This window comes from Portunus trituberculatus, chromosome 50, assembly GCF_017591435.1.
Source record: "Portunus trituberculatus isolate SZX2019 chromosome 50, ASM1759143v1, whole genome shotgun sequence".
Taxonomy (NCBI): domain Eukaryota; kingdom Metazoa; phylum Arthropoda; class Malacostraca; order Decapoda; family Portunidae; genus Portunus; species Portunus trituberculatus.
Window position 1 is genome coordinate 22,798,675 of NC_059304.1, and position 15,000 is coordinate 22,813,674.

General features: G+C 49.3%; 1 protein-coding gene across 3 annotated transcripts in view; it reads left to right on the forward strand.

The window, feature by feature from the left end:
* The window catches only part of LOC123499617, a 167,450-nt gene that overhangs the window by 84,641 nt on the left and 67,809 nt on the right, over positions 1–15,000 (forward strand). For 2 of the 3 annotated variants that reach the window (XM_045247904.1, XM_045247906.1), the window contains exon 2: positions 10,237–12,272. In XM_045247904.1, coding sequence (XP_045103839.1) covers positions 10,293–12,272 — 1,980 coding nt within the window. In that variant the 5' untranslated portion in view covers positions 10,237–10,292. The remainder of the gene's footprint in view (positions 1–10,236; positions 12,273–15,000) is intronic. The other variant, XM_045247905.1, reaches the window with a different exon arrangement.

Below are 15,000 nucleotides of genomic sequence, written 5' to 3' on the forward strand. Positions count from 1 at the left end.
CAAGTGTGTCCCTATGGAAGGAAAAGTACACTTGGAGAAAGAAAGGAAAGAAAATGAAGAGATGAAAAAAAAAAAGAGAAATATGTTTGTGTGTTATTTTCTCCCTGGCGGGTAAAACATTTGTGGAGAGAAAGAGGGAAATGCAAGATAAATTAATTATTAACTCACACGAATGTTTAATTAAAAGAAAGACGAGATTGACATTAATGACTTGTACGCGTGGGCTCTCTCTCTCTCTCTCTCTCTCTCTCTCTCTCTCTCTCTCTCTCTCTCTCTCTCTCTCTCTCTCTCTCTCTCTCTCTCCTTCTTGGGCTTGATTTCTTTAAGTTGTATAAAGTTGTTCTTGTTCCTTCTTACTTGTCCTTCCTTTTGTTGTGTTCTTATATTTTTTACCTGATTTTGCTCTCTCTCTCTCTCTCTCTCTCTCTCTCTCTCTCTCTCTCTCTCTCTCTCTCTCTCTCTCTCTCTCTCTCTCTCTCTCTCTCTCTCTCTCTCTCTCTCTCTCTCTCTCTCTCTCTCTCTCCTAAGTAAGGCGTGGGAAAGAAGGGAAAAGGAGTGTGTAATGGGAAAGTGTGCGAAGATGTAGGAAGGAGGAAAATGAGAGGAAAGTATATATGTGGCGGATTGAAGGAGCGAGGGAAGACAGAAGAAAATTGAACCGTAGGAGGAAATTATGATCCGTGGGAAAGAAGAAAGAAGTCAGAGAAGTAATGCGAACAGTGAAGAGTGAGTGAACAGTGAACGGGAGCAGAAAGCGTAGATATAATGTGTAGCATGACATCGGAAAAAGAAGATCAGAGAAATTTTCACTTTTTTCTGAACTACCAAGTAAATACATAAGAAGAAAATAGTTACTTGTTTGGATCCTGAAAAGAAAATGATAATAATAATGATAAATACGAAATGGATTACTTCAGGGAAAAAGAAAAATAGTTACTTGTATGAATCCTGAAAATAATATAATAGTAATAATGATAAACACGAAATGGATTAGAAATTTAAATCAAATGGAAAAAATTGAATGCCTACAAAGTCATTAATTATTTTTCACTGCTCGTCAATCTTTCTCTTTTAAAAAAAAAAACAATTAACAGCCATTTTTTGTACGAGAGTCTCTTTAGAAACGTACTTCTGTAGCTTAGCAAAGATGGAACTATCCTCACATTCTCCTTTCCTTCACGTCCAACCAAACAGTTTACGACAAGGAGCACTCTGCCGCTAACCAAAGACAGCCATAACACTAAAACGCTCGATAATATTAAGAAAAAAAGAAAAAATAACAGTAGGAAGGGAAAGTTTATGGATATACTAATAAAAAATGTGAAGAAAAAAAGTTACGGTACAAGTTGGAGAGAGAGAGAGAGAGAGAGAGAGAGAGAGAGAGAGAGAGAGAGAGAGAGAGAGAGAGAGAGCTGGCGGCAAGATGTAATTATAGGTAGAAGTCTGCAGAAAGTTTGTGTAGAGGAGGCCTGGGGTGAAGGGTAGTTGTAGTGGTGGTGGTGATGGTGGTGGAGGTGTGGAAAGTTGGCAGGCACCTTCCGTCATTCAGTAGTGTCTTGTGACGCGTGTGGCTCTCCATCATGCCTTCTTAGTGAGTAGTCGACGCTAGAACTGCTGAGACTAAAGGTTCATTGCCTCGTGTTTTGTTTTATTGTTTTGTTTCGGTGTTATAGTGGCACTTAGGGAGTGTTAGATGGAAGACCTTGCCTCGCCTTACCTTACTTTATCTTACCTCACCTTACCTTACCTTACCTCACCTCACCTCACCTTACTTTACTTAATAATACCTTACTTTACCTAACCTAACTTAACCTTACCTTACCTTACCTTACCTTACCTTACCTTACCTTACCTTACCTTACCTTACCTTACCTTACTTATTAATACCTTACCTTATCTAACCTAAATTAACCTTACCTTACCTTACTTTACCTTACCTTACCTAACCTGATTGGCGAGACTAAGAGTTCATTGAATCGTTCTGTATTGTATGCTGTTGAGGTATTGTAAGACACCTACTATACATTTCAGCGGTGGACAAACGGTGTTTTTTGCAGATATCTCCTAAACGAATCATTGGATGAGTATGATATTTAAACACACTACCTTGAACATCCGTTCGTAATTTATGGTTAACATACCACAGTGCTATATGTGTTATGTGAGGAGTTTACTCGTGAAAAATAACACAAAGCCGACGAGTCATGTTGACGCATTCGAATGAAAGTGTGGCCCCCCCACACACCCACCCAAACCATTCCTAACCACTACTACGTCTCCCCCGTCTCGGAAGTTCTCGCCCTCTTTATCCCTCCTCTCCTCTCCCTAGCTCCTCGCCTCCCTCACTCCTGTGTCCCTCCCTACTTCTCCCACCACTGTATTTATACATTATAATGTTCTGTAAGTGTGTATGTATAGATATGATTATTAACGAGTATGGTACAATTTCATGAAGGCAAGAAGTGGTTCACGTTGATAATTAACAGCGGAATTAGCTATTGCTTTCACGGTCGTTTGACCCACTCTGGTTTTCATGTCCACATATACCAGCAAGTGTATTAAATAATATTATTAATGTATGATATGTATGTACATACTGACGTATGTAACTATTATACCTATACGTATGTAATTACAATAGGGAAAAAAATCAAAGGTGGAAGGCTGATGGTGTGAATAGGGGGTGAAGAGGGAAGCGGGGAAGAGGGTCATGCGATACTGGGGTAGAGAAGGAGTGGTCTGGGGGTTCTTCAGGGTGGTGGTGGTGGTGGTGGTGGTGGAGGGGTTAGACGAGTACCCCACACTCGTCCGATTCTGTATAACACCTTTGATATGATGACTGGATTAGGCGTAATATCACTCAGTAAACTCCTCACATAACACATATAGCACTGTGGTATGTTAACCATAAATTACGAACGGATGTTCAAGGTAGTGTGTTGAAATATCATACTCATCCAACGATTCGTTTAGGAGATATCTGCAAAAAAACACCGTTTGTCCACCGCTGAAATGTATAGTAACCTTACTTAACCTAACCTCACCTAACCTCACTTAACCTAACTTCACCTCAGCTCATCTCACCTCACCAAATCTAACCTAACCTCACGTAACCTAACTTAACCTAACCTCACCTCACCTTACCAAGTCTGACCTAACCTAACTTAACCTCAGTCCTTCATGAAATCGGACACTTTGAGCTTGTAACAGATCAGTCTGAGGATTAAGGGAACGGGACACGGGCTTCCATGGGTCACTCCTCCTCCAAAGCTGCCACGAACTACATAGTGAAGCATCAGACACCATTTATCAGCGTTTATCTCCTTCCCTCGCCTTACATACAGCCAGACACTCCTCAGAACACCTACCTTTACCCTTAAATCAGCCACTTAATGAACCCAGCTCACCTTCCCGCTAACCTGATTATACACACCTGTCTGGCTCTCTGTCTGTACCACTGATAAGATTGTATGAATGACACGAAGAAGTCAATGAAAGATATGAATTCGTTACCAAGAGGTGTGTGTGTGTGTGTGTGTGTGTACTCGAAGCGATAGTGTCACGAGTTTTCCTGAGGGCTTGAGCGAAAGGAAGGGTGTTACTGAAGAAGGAGGGAGGTACAGGGGGAGGGGGGGAGAAGAGAGAGAAAAGAGAAAAGGTTATGGATGTGTGTAGGTAGGCGTGATGGGGAGGAAGTTTTAAAGAGGCAGTGTGGAGGGGAGAGGTGAGAGGGGGGGAGTGAGTGAGAGTGGAAGGGCGTGACACCTCCTCTGAGTGTGCTTGAGAGAGAGAGAGAGAGAGAGAGAGAGAGAGAGAGAGAGAGAGAGAGAGAGAGAGAGTCATACGTGTTAGTTTGGGAAGTCACGTGGGAGTTGGGGAAGAGGGGAAGGGAATGAAGGGAGAGGGAGAGGGGAAGGTGAGGTGAGGGGAAGGCGAGGCGAAGGGGTTAATGTTACCTCCAACGTGTTGAACCTCCGTTTCTTCCTCTTCCTCCCCTCTCTTCTCCCCCAACGTCTGCTATGGATCACACCAAGGAGAATGAGGGAGGGAAGAAGGGGAGAGAGATGGAGGGAGAGAGGGTGTGATAGTGAATACAACCTTACCTGTGAGAAAACTTGAAATATTAAGGTACACTCTCTCTCTCTCTCTCTCTCTCTCTCTCTCTCTCTCTCTCTCTCTCTCTCTCTCTCTCGTCGTGACATTTGACCTAAAAACACAATATCTTCACGTATATTTCACCTTTCCAGACGTGAGTTCAGGTAGAGTCCTTTAATTAACCTGTGTATTTCTTTTCTCCCCAGGTACGTGTGGCGAGAGAGGAGTGTGATGGGCGGTGCAGATGTGAGGAGGCGGTGAGTTGTGATGATTAGATAAGGGAGGTTAAGTGTGTGTGTGTGTGTGTGTGTGTGTGTGTGTGTGTGTGTGTGTGTGTGAGGTAGGTATTATTTTTTTTCCCTAATGGTCAAATGACGTAATGATTAGGAAAGAAAAGCTAAGGTTGTTTTGTTATTGTTCGTATTTTTTTCTAGTAATGGTTGTGGTGGTGGTGGTGGTGGTGGTGGTGGTGAAGGTACTCCGTGATGGGCATTGAAGGGCAACAAAGGGAAGGGAAGGGCGAAGGGAAGGTAAATTATAAGCTTTCTCTTCATCACTTCTACATGTCTCTCTCCCTTCCGTCGCTCTCTCTCTCTCTCTCTCTCTCTCTCTCTCTCTCTCTCTCTCTCTCTCTCTCTCTCTCTCTCTCTCTCTATCAATCTATTTTTTTTCCTATTTCACTTCCCTCTTCTTATTCCGCCTTTTATTCAGCGTTTCCTTCCTTCATGGCTCTCTCACTCACGCTCTGTTCTCCTCCCTCTCCACCTTTCCTCTATTCCACTCATATAACTATTCCATGTCACTTTTCACTTATATCCCTCCCTCCTTCCTTTCTTCCCTTCTGCTACACATTCTCTCTTACTTTCCTTCCGTCTTTATATCTCACTTCTTACACTTCCTCCTTACCTTCCTTCCTTCTTCCCATCCTCCTTCCATACAATAAACTCCCTCTTCCTCCTTCTCCTCCTCGTTCCCACCTTACCTTCCCTTTGATCCCTCGGTCCATCGCACACTGGCTGTTGACTCCCTACCACCCCCTCAACACTATTTACCTGCCCACGGAGGAGAAGGATCGTGTCGTGAGCGCCTTGTCTCTCCCGTCATGTTCGCCCCAAGTGGTCATAAGTTTACAGTCACCGCGCCTCCTTCCCACGGTTAGCGGCCCTTCCCCACGCAGTCCCTCGAGGCTTTCCCCACGGCGCCACTGGACACTGAAGGGGATTTTAGGCGGTATGGGAGAGAGGAAAGGGATTTATGTTTCCCCACACGTGATCCTAAGTGCAGAGAAGGAGAAAGAGGTCACACAGCACCCCTGCATCACACTGCCTTGACCTCAAAACAAAGAGCCCATGTAATCGCTGTGTACTCGTTTCCCCTCCTTCGCCATCCAAGCACAGGCTCTTTCAGGCGACCAACACCACCCCTAGTCTAGGTAATGATACTGCAGGTACGGCAACAAGAAGAGGAGAAGAAGGAAAAGGGGGAGGAGGAAGACAAACTGCAGCAAACCTTGAGCTCTTTACTAGAGGAGGAAGAGAAAGAAGAGGAAGAGAAGGAAAAAAGAGAAGAGGTCAGAACTGTATAGAGGGAAAGACTGAGAAGTGTTGCAGAGAGAGAGAGAGAGAGAGAGAGAGAGAGAGAGAGAGAGAGAGAGAGAGAGAGAGAAACCAGACAAATAAACTAGAATCACCAACTAAACAACTCCCAATCAAACCTCGCCTGACGTGGACAAATCTGAGTTAGTACCGACTATTTAGCAGATTACCCTTAGTGGTGGTGGTGGTGGTGGTGGTGGTGGTGGTGGAGGGCAATCACAACAATAGCTACCAGTGTTCTCAGTTCGCCACGTAAGACCAGAAGGGAAAATGTTGAAGGAAAAGAGAAGGTGGAGTGAACGTCTATTTAACTGAAACCTTGAGACACTGACGAGACAACGTTCTTTTATATTATTGGCTTATTATAGTGATGGGTGGACCGAGAGAGAGAGAGAGAGAGAGAGAGAGAGAGAGAGAGAGAGAGAGAGAGAGAGAGAAGGAAGGGCGTGACATTGATTTCTACCATGTAAACGACAAGTAACAACACATTTCAAGGTCAGGCTCTCTCTCTCTCTCTCTCTCTCTCTCTCTCTCTCTCTCTCTCTCTCTCTCTCAGTGACCATAGTAACAAATATAGATAGAGAGTTAGGTAATAGTAACACACACACACACACACACACACACACACACACACACACACACACACACACACACACACACACACGTGAGAAACAAATACAAGATTTTTCACTGACTCCCAAAACTAAAGTGAATAAGACACGGTCGAGAATTAGGAGGAGGAGGAGGAAGAAGAAGAAGAAGAAGAAGAAGAAGAAGAAGAAGAAGAAGAAGAAGAAGAAGAAGAAGAAGAAGAAGAGGAGGAGGAGGAGGAGGAGGAGGAGGAGGAGCAGGAGGGTCAAGGTGGCAGAGGAGGAGGGAGAATAGGAGGAGAGAGAATAGGAGGAGAGAAGAAATAGGAGGAGGAGGAGGAGGACGAGGAGGAGGAGGAGGAGGGGGGCCAATGTGAAAGAACCATGAGGAAAGAAGAAGGAGGAAGTAAAAAATAAGAGATATAGTTGGGCCTGTAGGCTTGAGCAGGAGGAGGAAGAGAAGAAGAAAGAGGAGGAGGAGGAGGAGGAGGAGGAGGAGGAGGAGGAGGAAACACTACCCATGCCTGGAGGAAGGAATTACGTATTACAAACGCGATACAGTGAACGTCTTGACAGGAACATGGCGTGGAGTGGCGAGGCGCGGGGAGGTGAGGGTGAGTGGGTATGATGCTGCAGGCCGTGTGAGGCAGCCTGGGAGATGGGAAGGCAGGCACACAAGGAGGCAAGTACATAGATAGGCAAGGAGGCAAGCAGGGAGACAAATAGGCGATGAGACAGAAAAGTAGGCAGATTGGAAGGTAGGAAAGTGATCAGTCAGGTAAGGAGGAAGGTAAGCAAGTAGGTAGACAGTAGATAAGTAATTAAACAGGTAGACAGGAAGTTAAAGAGACAGGAAGATAGACAAATAGGTAGTTCAAAACAGACAGGAAGGTAAGCAATCAGGTAGAAATAGTTTGGTTGACAGATGAACAGGTATAGAAACAGGCAGGCAGATAGACGGACAGGCAGGCAGACAGACAGACAGACAGACAGACAGCTACCCAGACAGACAAACAGACAGACAGACAGACAGCTAGCCAGACAGAAAGACAGACAGACAGACAGACAGACAGACAGACAGACAGACAGACAGACAGACAGCTAACCAGACAGACAGCTAGCCAGACAGACAGACAGACAGACAGACAGTTAACCATACAGACAGCTAGCCAGACAGACAGACAGACAGAGACAGAAAAACAGCAAGACAGGCAGAATATGTTACAGACAATCAGATAGATAAACAAAGGCAAGAAGACAGAAAATAGTAAACAAACAAACACCCTCGGAGAACAGACAGCCAGACAGCAAACCGTACACAAAAACAAGAAAGAAAAGAGAAAAATGTAGAAAAAAAAAATGATAAGCTAATAAGTAGGTAGGCTGGCGGGCAGGTTGCATAGGCTGGCAGGGAAGGTCGAGTAAGCGTGCCTACCTCACCGCGAGTAGGGACGTAATGGGCTGTAATGGTGGTTAGGTAACGAGGCCATTAGGTTGTTGGCGCCGCTGATTAAGGCGTCCGTCAGCGTGGGCCTGGGGATGGTGGTGGTGGTGGTGGTGGTGGTGAAAGGGAAGAGGAAGAGGAGGAATATTGCCAGGAAGGGAAGGGAAGGGAAAGGAAGGGAAGCTATTCACTTATTCATGCATTCAGTCAATCGTTCATACACTCAATCACTGTCTGTGTGTGTGTGTGTGTGTGTGTGTGTGTGTGTGTGTGTGTGTGTGTGTGTGTGTGTGTGTGTGTGTAGGTCATGTCATAATTCTTATTGCTGACAGCCTTTAGAATGATGAAATCGCGTCCCCCCCTTCTCTCTCTCTCTCTCTCTCTCTCTCTCTCTCTCTCTCTCTCTCTCTCTCTCTCTCTCTCTCTCTCTCTTACATCCCATCAATCAACCGGTCGCTGAAACCATAAGCAGATAAAACATCAAGCATTCCCCGGACTGTTTCTTGTCATCACTTTTTTTACTCCCCTTTTTGATCCTCCCATATTAAAACTGATTAACCAAAGCCGGTGAGAAGAGGCTGACGATCCGAAAATCCCCTTGAGACTCTCCCGCCACCACCGTCACTCACCACAGAGTAATGAAGGCAAATCACCAGTAATTATGGTGCAGATTCCAGGAGAAAGTAAGACGTGAATGGAATGGTAGTGGTTAAGTTTTCCCACGCCACCCGCTTCTTAATGTTGGGTCGAAACACGGAACATTGTCATGCAGGGAAGGTTATTCAGTCCGCGCACTGAGACCATTGGGAAAGTAAAGGGAAAGAAAAGGAGAGGGGGAAAAAACACATTCACACACAAGGAAGGATGAGGAGGAGCAACAGCAGGAGGAGGAGGAGGAGGAGGAGGAATGAATGTAAGGAGAGCTCTCACGCACGAAGGAAATGTGAGAAGGGAAGGTAGCCGTGAAGGAGGGAATTAGAGGAAGGAAACACGCCATGAAAGAAACAGTTGAGGAACGGAACGAAACCGTGAACGTAACAGACTGTGAAGGAAAAATGGATTGCAGTTGAGAAGTTTTATCAGAGAAAGGTATAAAAAATCACGGATGGAAATAAAAAAAACAAGAAGAAAGATGATTATGATAAGATAAGACTATATACATTTTCTTTAAGTTGATAATGGAATAGCATTGAAAAGTGTTATCAGCGAAGGGAAAAAGCTAACGATGGGAACAGATAGCTAGGGGAAGACTGTAAAGGGAATGATTGGTAAGGAAGGATAGTATCTCCTTAAATTTAATGAATTACAATAAAGAAAAATATTAATCAAGTAAGGAGAATTAATGAATAGCGAGTAAAAGATAAGGAACACAATAAATAGCAAGGAAAGGTGATGTTTTTTCCTTTAATAATGCGCACCGCAAATTGATACGAAAATAAAGAGAGTGAGAAGAAGAAGAGAATTAAAAACGAATTAGATTGAAAATAAGAAGAATGCCAGGAAAAGATTATAGGAAGGGAAAGTTATGAGTGGGCGGGAGTGAAGGGAAACAAACTGGAAACAAACAGGTTCTGGTCCTGAGATACACTTACAGAGCGACAGACAAGTAAGGTAAGTCAGTCTGTAAGTGTTAGTAAGACCTGCCTCCTCTGCCTCCCCTGCCTCCCCTACCTCCCCTGCCGCTAATTATCTCGAGCTGTTTGCTATCTTTAGTTATCATTTTTTTTCTTTTTTATTATTATTGTATCATTTATTAGTAATATTATTGCTATTGTTGTTTTTAGTGTATGTTTTGTTCATTTATCAGATATTTTGCCTTGTGTATGATTTGTGTGCTTGTGTTTCATATTGATTTACATATTTGCGTATTTATTTAGTTGTTGTTTAATGTTTACTATTATTGTTATTATTATTATTATTATTATTATTATTATTATTATTATTATTATTATTATTATTATTATTATAATTATTATTATTATTATTATTATTATTATTATTATTATTACTACTACTACTTAGTGTAGTGCAAGAGTGGTCGACATGAAAAGGCTCTTTCTCTTAACTCTTCTACTTTTATTTATGCTTTCCGTCTCTTTAGCAGCGTCACTCCCTTACACTCCTCCCCACGCCTCACATTCCCTCACGGCGCCCCGCACGCCTTCACCGCCTCAACCCGCCCACACAGTATTGATCAGCCACGCGCCTGCCGGCCCTCGTCCTTCCTTCAGTCCTTCCCCCGCCCCTCACTCCTTCAGCGCGACAGGACGCCGCGCTCCTGGACCCAAGGTGTTGTTTCCTGCACGCACTCAGTCACCCGTTGCTTCCTGCACACACTGTCACGCGGCGCCTCACACAAACACACCTGCTTCCTCTCACTCACTCCCGCCTCTCGCCTTTCCTTCCCTCTCACCCTCCTACTCGTCGGCCACTCGTGTATTTTATGTCCCTGTTTTGTTCTGTAGTTTTTATTGAGTTGCTTTAGTTTGCCCTTTTGTTTCCCCTCCGCCAGGCAGGCAGGAGTAGTGGTAGCGGCGGCGGCGGCGGCAGTGGCGGCGGGCGTCCACCATGACACTCAAGACGTGGCTCTCCGGGGCACACACGCCCGCCCATAAACACACCAAGGCCTCCGTTGACATCCTGCACTCTCACGAGGTTGCACCCACCCCCCAGGGGGGTGGCGGGTGCAAGGGCGTCACTTCACTGCCCAACGGTGACGTGACGCTGCGACGAGGCCTCAAAAACCCTTTCTCGGCCCTCACGCGGGCGGGCGGGCGGGAGTGGCGGGTGCGGAGCGTCGAGGACGTGCTGGACGCGGAAGGAGGTGACTACGGGTTTCTGGAATACTACTCCCTCAGGAGGACGTCATCGCGAGACACCTCCCTCACTGACTCCCGGGCGCCCCTCACCTACGGCACCTGGAGCCACCTGGGTGGGACGTGGAGCCGCTGGGCGGAACAAAACTCGGCTCAGTTCTACCCCGCCACGCTCGGCCGCGGGGACAAACCTGAACGCAAGCGCGCCCTCAAGGAGCACCGGCCCCGCAGCCATCACCTGGACGAGGCGTGGCGCCCTGAGGAGATCCGCACCTCCACGCCGCTCTCCTCCACCACGCCCTCCATCCACGACCACGCCGCGCCCACTGCGCAGGCCAAGCAGCCCCGTCCGCAGCCTTCGGAGAGCAGGACGGAGTCCTCCAGAAGAGGAATTTCCAAGCGAAACTCTCTGCTATGGCGGCTGCGGCCTGACCGGTGGCGGAGCGTGGAGGGCTCGCTTCGCAGGGCGCGCAGCCGCGACGATGGCCTCGACGTGGGTCGTGGTCACCGCATAAGTGACCTGGGAGCCTCGCAGCCTGACCTGCTAACCTCGCACCGCGCCCCCAGTGATGCAGGTTATTGTGACTTGGTGCCTCCTGCCCCGCTCTCTATCCTGCCTCCCACCACCCGCCGCGCCGCACACAGTGAAACTCTGCCACGCCGCACGCGGCACTCCAGCAAGGACAGCAACACGCTGCTGGCTCGTGGTCGTCGCTGGCTGCATTGTTCTAGCCTGGGCCGCGCTGACCGCGTCGCTGACAGGAGTGACTCCGAGCTGACTGTTGAGCCTGAGACCATCAGGCCGCACCGCAACTCCGGCAACAACAACAACAACAACAACAACTGCAGCAGCAGCAGCAACAACAACACTAGCATCAGCAACAACAATAGCAATTACTACAGCAGCAACAGCAGTCACAATCACAGCAACAGCCACAGCAGCAGCAGTCACAATCACAATACCAGCCACAGTAGTAGCAGAAACCTCAATAGCAGCAAGAGTTTCAACAGTAACAGCAATAACAACAGCGACAACAACAACAATAACAAGCTGTCCTCCGCCAGCAAGAGTGTCAGCCACCGCAACACCCTCAACAGCCTGTCCCTGAGCGGCCCCCGTGCCCTGGGCAGTCTGGGACGGGAGGCGGGCGAGACTGAACTGAGGCGGCGAGGACGAGCCAGGTCTCGACGGCCTCGCACCTTCTACCTGCTTGAAGACTACCTCTCCCCAGTGCGGGCAGCGGGCGTGGCCCCCGCGGGCGTGGTGCTGGACGAGTACGTGAGCCACGCACCGCGCCTCGTCTTCAGGGAGGGTGCCCATGATACTCCACAGAGGCCCTTGCCGCCCACCCCGGAATGGGACACGCCCTCCCTCTCGCCCCCGTCCAGCGTGATGACCGGCCACTACTCCACGCCGCTGCAGCCGCACCACCACCATGGCAGTGGCTGCGGCGGCCACAGCCTCTTCGTGGACGCCATCATTCCCTCGCCCTCCAAGAGCGGCGGGTCCAGCCTATACTCCCCCGTGTTCTCCCCAAGGGACTCTGGCTATCCGCGCTTCGTCACCCCAGAGCTCGCCCTTCCAGAGCTCTCCCTGCCCGACCGGGCTCCCCCGCCCGTCTCCGGCCTGCCCCAGTCCACCCATGCTCTCTACACCCACTCCCACACCCAGAGCCAGAGTTACCGCAGTCTAGACCGAGAAGACCGACGTAGAATTCGAGAGTCTCGCAAGGTAAGGATGCAGTGTGCTGGCTGTGACTGGCTTGGCTCCTGGGTCAGTCCTGTCTCACAGCGTGGCGTCAGCGTGCTGAGCAGTGGGTGACGCTCAGTGTGGTGCACGCTGACTGAATCACACGAGATATAAAGTGTCATCCATTGTAACTTAGCAGACTTGAGAGATGACGTGATTACATGTAAGAACGAAATTGTTTTAAAAGAGTCTACCATAGTAAAAGTTTTCTTAGATTAGCTCGTTTTCTGTGATGCGCTGCTGTCAAGGTGGACTCAAATAAGCAGTGTGTGTGTGTGTGTGTGTGTGTGTGTGTGTGTGTGTGTGTGTGTGTGTGTGTGTGTGTGTGTGTGTGTGTGTGTGTGTGTGAGGGTAGAGGAACTACACCAGAACGACACTCTGACACTCGCCTCATCACCACACACCACACACCACGACACTCGCCCCCTCACCACACACCATACACCACGACACTCGGCCCATCACCACACACCACACACCACGACACTCGCCCCATCACCACACACCACGACACTCGCCCCATCACCACACACCACACACCACGACACTCGCCCCATCACCACACACCACGACACTCGCCCCATCACCACACACCACGACACTCATCCCATCACCTCACACCACACACCACGACACTCGCCCCATCACCACACACCACACACCACGACACTCGTCCCATCATCACACACTTGCCTCATCACCACACACCACACACCACGACACTCGCCCCCTCATCACACACCATACACCACGACACTTGCCCAATCATTACACACCACACACCACGACACTCGGCCCATCACCACACACCACATACCACGACACTCGCCCCATCACCACACACCACGACACTTGCCCGATCATTACACACCACACACCACGACACTCGGCCCATCACTACACAACACGACACTCGCCCCATCACCACACACCACACACCACGACACTCGCCTCATCACCACACACCACACACCACGACACTCGCCCCATCACCACACACCACACACTACGACACTCGCCCCATCACCACACACCACACACTACGACACTCGCCCCATCACCACACACCACGACACTCGCCCCATCACCACACACCACGACACTCGCCCCATCACCACACACCACACACTACGACACTCGCCCCATCACCACACCACACACCACGACACTCGCCTCATCACCACACACCACACACCACGACACTCGCCCCATCACCACACACCACACACCACGACACTCGCCCCATCACCACACACCACACACCACGACACTCGCCTCATCACCACACACCACACACTACGACACTCGCCCCATCACACACCACACACCACGACACTCGCCCCATCACCACACACCACACACCACGACACTCGCCCCATCACCACACACCACACACCACGACACTCGCCCCATCACCACACACCACACACCACGACACTCGCCTCATCACCACACACCACACACTACGACACTCGCCCCATCACCACACACCACACACTACGACACTCGCCTCATCACCACACACCACACACTACGACACTCGCCCCATCACCACACACCACGACACTCGCCCCATCACCACACACCACACACCACGACACTCGCCCCATCACCACACACCACACACCACGACACTCGCCCCATCACCACACACTATACACCACGACACTCGCCCGATCATTACACACCACACACCACGACACTTGCCCCATCACCACACACCACACACCACGACACTCGCCCCATTACCACACACACACACACGACACTCGCCCCATCACACACACACACACTACGACACTCGCCCCATCACCACACGACACACACCACGACACTCGCCCCATCACCACACACCACACACCACGACACTCGCCCCATCACCACACACCATACACCACGACACTTCCCGATCATTACACACCACACACAACGACACTTGCCCCATCACCACACACCACGACACTCGGCCCATCACCACACACCACACACCACGACTCTCGGCCCATCACCACACACCACACACCACGACACTCGCCCCATCACCACACACCACAAACCACGACACTCGCCCCATCACCACACACCACGACACTCGCCCCATCACCACACACCACACACCACGACTCTCGGCCCATCACCACACACCACATACCACGACACTCGCCCCATCACCACACACCACGACACTCGCCCCATCACCACTCACCACAAACCACGACACTCGCCCCATCACCACACACTTGCCTCATCACCACACACCACGACGCTCACCTCATCACCACACATCACAAACCATGACATTCGCCCCATCACCACACACCACACACCACGACACTCGCCCCATCACCACACACCACACACCACACGCTCCCGCATCACCACACACCACACACCATGACACTCGCCTCATCACCACACACCACAAACCACGACACTCGCCCGATCATCACACACCACGACACTCGCCCCATCACCACAAAGCACACACCACGACACTCGCCTCATCACCACACACTCCCTCATCACCACACACCACACACCATGACACTCGCCTCATCACCACACACTCCCTCATCACCACACACCACACACCATGACACTCGCCTCATCACCACACACTCCCTTATCACCACACACAACACACCACACACTCCCTCATCACCACACACCACACACTTCCTCATGACCACACACCACACACCACACACTC